Genomic DNA, 4,552 nt, shown 5'->3' on the forward strand with positions numbered 1-4,552 from the left:
GGTATTACCTTTCCTTCTTCTAATTCTAGTTTAAATTGTATTTTTTGTAATATGCATTTGGAAGAAAAAGATCATTCTTTCTTTGATTGTGATGTGATCAAAGTTGTTTGGAGGGAAATTGGTGCGTGGGTGGATTTTCCGAATCGGAAAGAGGAGGAGGGTATGTCATCTTTTATGGAATGGTATTTTAACGGTCGGAATAAAGGAATTAAAGATGGTAAATTGAGGGTGTTTTGGCTTGCCGTTTGTTGGATTATTTGGTTGACAAGAAATGGCTATTGTTTTAGGAATGACAAGTGGAACATAAACAATATAGTTTGGAATATCAAGATTTTGGTGTGGAGGTGGTCTTCCTATGGCGACATTGCTTATTTCAATTGCAATTTTTACGATTTTTGCAAAGACCCTTTGTCTTTTATGTCGTAATAGGAATTGGTATGTAATATCGTCCTTTTTATCGGACTAGTTCCGCTCTTGTGTATCAAAGTTTGGAGAACCCTTAGTTCTCCCTTATATGAAATTCTTGCTTAAAAAAAAAAATCAAATCCAGAACAATTAAACTTTCATTAAAAAATTTCTTATCCTTTCTTTTCCTTACCATGGACAATTAAATCCACATATACAGAATTATAATGGGAGGTGTTCCGACTCTTAAGGCTACTGTATCTCCTATTCTCCTTCCCTCACACCCACTACAAAATTTGCCGTATTAAAAAACCTTTAAAATTTTCATCATGCCAAATTTTATTTTATTTAAACACCACACCTTAAAATAAATTTTCACTAAAATCAAAATACTAAAAATCCCCTCTAAACAATAAATAGATACCACCAAATAATAATTTTGTCCTAATTCACCATAATGAACCAACCAATCTAATTACCCTTATCAATATTTTTGTATGGTGGGTGGATCCCCTCTACATGTGTGCTTTCTTCCTACTCCAAAATACCTTTGACACAAATGTCAAATTAGTACAAGGTCCCTAAAGTAAGAAGTTGGTAAAACTGCTTCCTTTTCTATGAAGTCATAAAACTTTACCTATCATATCAACCTTCACTAAAATAAATATCATACTCTAAAAAAAAATGATGAAGGTGTTATGTGTATGAACCATTATCAAAATGTCCCTACAATTTTCTTATCAAATCTTAGTTACCATGACTTCTTTCCATGTCTTGCATGATGTATCCCTCAACCCTATTTATATGGACACTCACCTAGAATGTTTTTCCTCAACCGCTTCACACTAACCTTAAAAAGAATCTTAGAACTCTCACCAAATATACCAACAAAAATGAAAAGAAAATCTCTTGTTTCTTCTTTGGTTCTTTTGATTGTTTCTTTCGTTATAATTCATGTTTATGGTGAGAGTTTTCATGATAGGAAAGTTTCTAATGGAAACCATCATGAAACAATACGTAGATTGCAGTCTTTGAAAGCTTCTTTAACAAGACATGATTCCATTGCTTCAACTCCATTTTCTTCCTTGTCTCCTTCTCCTTCTTCTCAGCCAAGTGAGGTAAATTCAATCATGCACAACATTGAGCTTTGGTTTTTGTTTAGTTGCAGGACCATACCCGTCTTTGAGGGCGTACAAGCTGCACAAGGTCTAAAATTTACTAATCTACACTGCGTCTCTAAAAACTTGAGACGACTCTGTGCAGGGCTACATACACTTTTCTAAGTTTTGTAGAAAATATCAAAGGTTTGATGTTTTTTCATGTCATGTAGGGTATGAACAATCCAAGAGTATACCATGTGACATCTTATGGTGCAGACCCAACAGGAAATTCAGATAGTACAGAAGCTATCCTTGCAGCCATAGCAGATGCAGCCAATGTTCAAAGTGAAGGACATTTGATGGAAGGCATCAACAACCTTGGAGGTGCACAGATTAATCTTGAAGGTGGAAATTACCTGATCCGCCGGTCACTCACGCTTCCGGTATCCGGTGTTGGAAACCTCATGGTATGTAGAAACTATCTCATTTGCTATTGCTAACTTACTTCATACACCATACTTTTTGTTTATATAAATCAGATATCTCTGCACGCAACTGAAACAACCCTGATAAGATCACATAGGCAGTAAAACGGAGAAATATCCTCCCTCCTTTTTGACTATATGATATGAAAAGCATGTACCAAATTTTACATAACCCTTGTCATTATTTGACAATTGGCAGTGTTTTAAGACTTTAAGGATTGTGCTATATTTGATTTTTTTAGAGAAGGTAGTCTCAAATTAGCATATTTTAGTCATGATGGTGAAGCAGTTGGTCTAACTAGACCAAGAAAATTGAATATGACTAGTTCTTATGCTTACCAATTCTACCCTTTTGACACTTCAAATTGATTTGAAAAACAGATACATGGAGGAACACTAAAAGCCTCAGATGATTTTCCTATAGATGGCTACATTATTGATTTATCATCAACCTCTTCTAATGAAAGTGGTTCCTACAATTTTGAGTACATAACTCTCAAGGATCTTTTACTAGATTCAAACTTTAGAGGAGGGGGCATTTCAGTCATAAACTCACTCAGAACAAACATAGACAACTGTTACATCACACATTTCACAACAAATGGAATTTTAGTCCAAAGTGGTCATGAAACATACATAAGAAACTCGTTCCTCGGCCAACACATAACCGCGGGAGGCGATAGAACCGAAAGAAACTTCTCAGGAACGGCTATAAACCTCCAAGGTAACGATAACGCTGTCACCGATGTTGTGATTTTCTCGGCTCAAATAGGAATCATGGTCACTGGTCAGGCCAACATATTTTCTGGTGTACATTGTTATAATAAGGCCACGGGATTCGGCGGGACCGGGATTTACTTGAAACTACCTGGTTTAACACAAACAAGAATTGTGAATTCTTACATGGATTATACTAGTATCGTCGCAGAAGATCCTGTTCAGCTTCATATTTCAAGTAGCTTCTTCCTCGGTGACGCGAATATTGTGTTGAAATCTATGACCGGTGTTTTAAATGGTGTTACTATTGTTGACAACATGTTCTCTGGATCTGATCAAGGTGTTGAAATTGTTCATTTGGATAAGTCTAATAGTCCTTTTCATCAAATTGATCAAGTTATTGTTGATAGGAACATTGCGAGAGGAATGAATATAAAGGCGACAGTTGCGAAAATGTCTATGCAAGGGAATGGAACATTATGGAATGTTGATTTCAACAATGTTCTTCTTTTTCCTAACCTTATTAAAAATGTTCAGTACTCATTGAGTTCCACAGGTGGTAGTTTTCCTAGTCATGCGATTAGGAATGTGTCGGATAATCGCGTTGTGATTGAAACGAATGAAGTGGTTACTGCAATTGTTTTCGTCGCGGTGGATCAGAGCATGGTAAATTGATGAAAGTTTGAAGAAATTGGTGACATGAAAGTAAGCATTGTGAATTGTGGTTGAAGAGGGAAATGTGCATACAATTATTTGTTTGAGAAGTGTTTCTTTATTTAGTTGGATAAACTTTAGAGTAAATTTAGTATTATACTAAATATTGTTATAGATTTTTAAGAAGATTTAGATTTGATTGAATCATAAATTATTCTGTATGTGATAGTTATGTAAATTTAAATTTTCTTGGCTCAAAGTTTTTCCACTCCGCATTGTGATCAAATAACTTTTAATTCTAACTAGTTCAACCGAAAATATTAACTCATACTATCCCCTTACCAATTTTTTTTTCCCTAATACACGACGTGAATATGACAAAATTAAAGTGAATCATTGTGATTTTGTAAAATCTACACTTTGTAGTCAGCAAATTAAAGTGAATCATTGTGATTTTGTAAAATCTACACTTTGTAGTCAGCAAATTAAAGTGAATCATTGTGATTATGTACATTCGGAAGCATTTTTTTTAAAAAAAATTGGTTTTTCTGTAGGTACATCTACGGAAGCGTAAAAAACATAGAGAACGTTTAGAAAATTCAAATTATTTTAGTTCACTAGACCTTCTGGAGATGTATCTACGGAACGTGTTAAAAATACAGTGTTTCGTAGATGTACCTACTGAACATTCTGTTATATTTTGATGTTCAATTTTTTAAAGCCTAAACCTTAAGGCAATGGAAAATAGTACACTTACATCGCATAAATTGCACAATAATTTGATGTTCCATTTTCTTAAACTGTAAATCCTAAACCCTAAGGCAATGGAAAACAGTACACCAAAAGAATACATCGTATAAATTGTACTATAATTTGATGTTTCATTTTTGTTAAAAAAATGGAATTTAGAATGTTCCGTAGGCACATCAACTGAACACTTTGTTTTTAACACGTTCCGTAGATGCATCTCCGGAAGATTTACTAAACTAAAATGATTTGCATTTTCTCAACGTTCACTATGTTTTTAACGCTTCCGTAGATGTATCTACAGAATAAACCAAAAAAAATGTACTTCTGAATGTGCATCTACAGAAATATGGAGCATAATTGAAATTTCATCAGATGGCGAAAAGAATAAAGGTGTAATGAGATATTCTCAAAAAAAATTATACCATCAATATAACATAATCA

At 34.1% G+C, this 4,552-nt stretch overlaps 1 protein-coding gene across 1 annotated transcript; it reads left to right on the forward strand.

Moving 5' to 3' along the window:
- The first annotated feature begins 1,035 nt into the window (after positions 1 to 1,035).
- On the forward strand, positions 1,036 to 3,628 carry LOC131599620 (polygalacturonase QRT3-like). The gene is made up of 3 exons (XM_058871912.1): positions 1,036 to 1,523; positions 1,736 to 1,972; positions 2,372 to 3,628. Exons 1-3 carry the CDS (start codon positions 1,227 to 1,229, stop codon positions 3,380 to 3,382), a joined length of 1,545 nt encoding a protein of 514 aa, XP_058727895.1. The 5' UTR covers positions 1,036 to 1,226; the 3' UTR covers positions 3,383 to 3,628.
- Positions 3,629 to 4,552: the final 924 nt, after the last annotated feature.

The sequence above is a fragment of the Vicia villosa genome, linkage group LG4 (assembly GCF_029867415.1).
Source record: "Vicia villosa cultivar HV-30 ecotype Madison, WI linkage group LG4, Vvil1.0, whole genome shotgun sequence".
Taxonomy (NCBI): domain Eukaryota; kingdom Viridiplantae; phylum Streptophyta; class Magnoliopsida; order Fabales; family Fabaceae; genus Vicia; species Vicia villosa.

Coding starts and splice junctions, on each gene's coding strand:
- LOC131599620 (XM_058871912.1), top strand. CDS start 1,227: ATGTTTTTCCTCAACCGCTTCACACTAACCTTAAAAAGAATCTTAGAA. Junction 1,524..1,735: donor CTTCTTCTCAGCCAAGTGAG/GTAAATTCAATC, acceptor CATGTCATGTAG/GGTATGAACAATCCAAGAGT. Junction 1,973..2,371: donor CCGGTGTTGGAAACCTCATG/GTATGTAGAAAC, acceptor TTTGAAAAACAG/ATACATGGAGGAACACTAAA.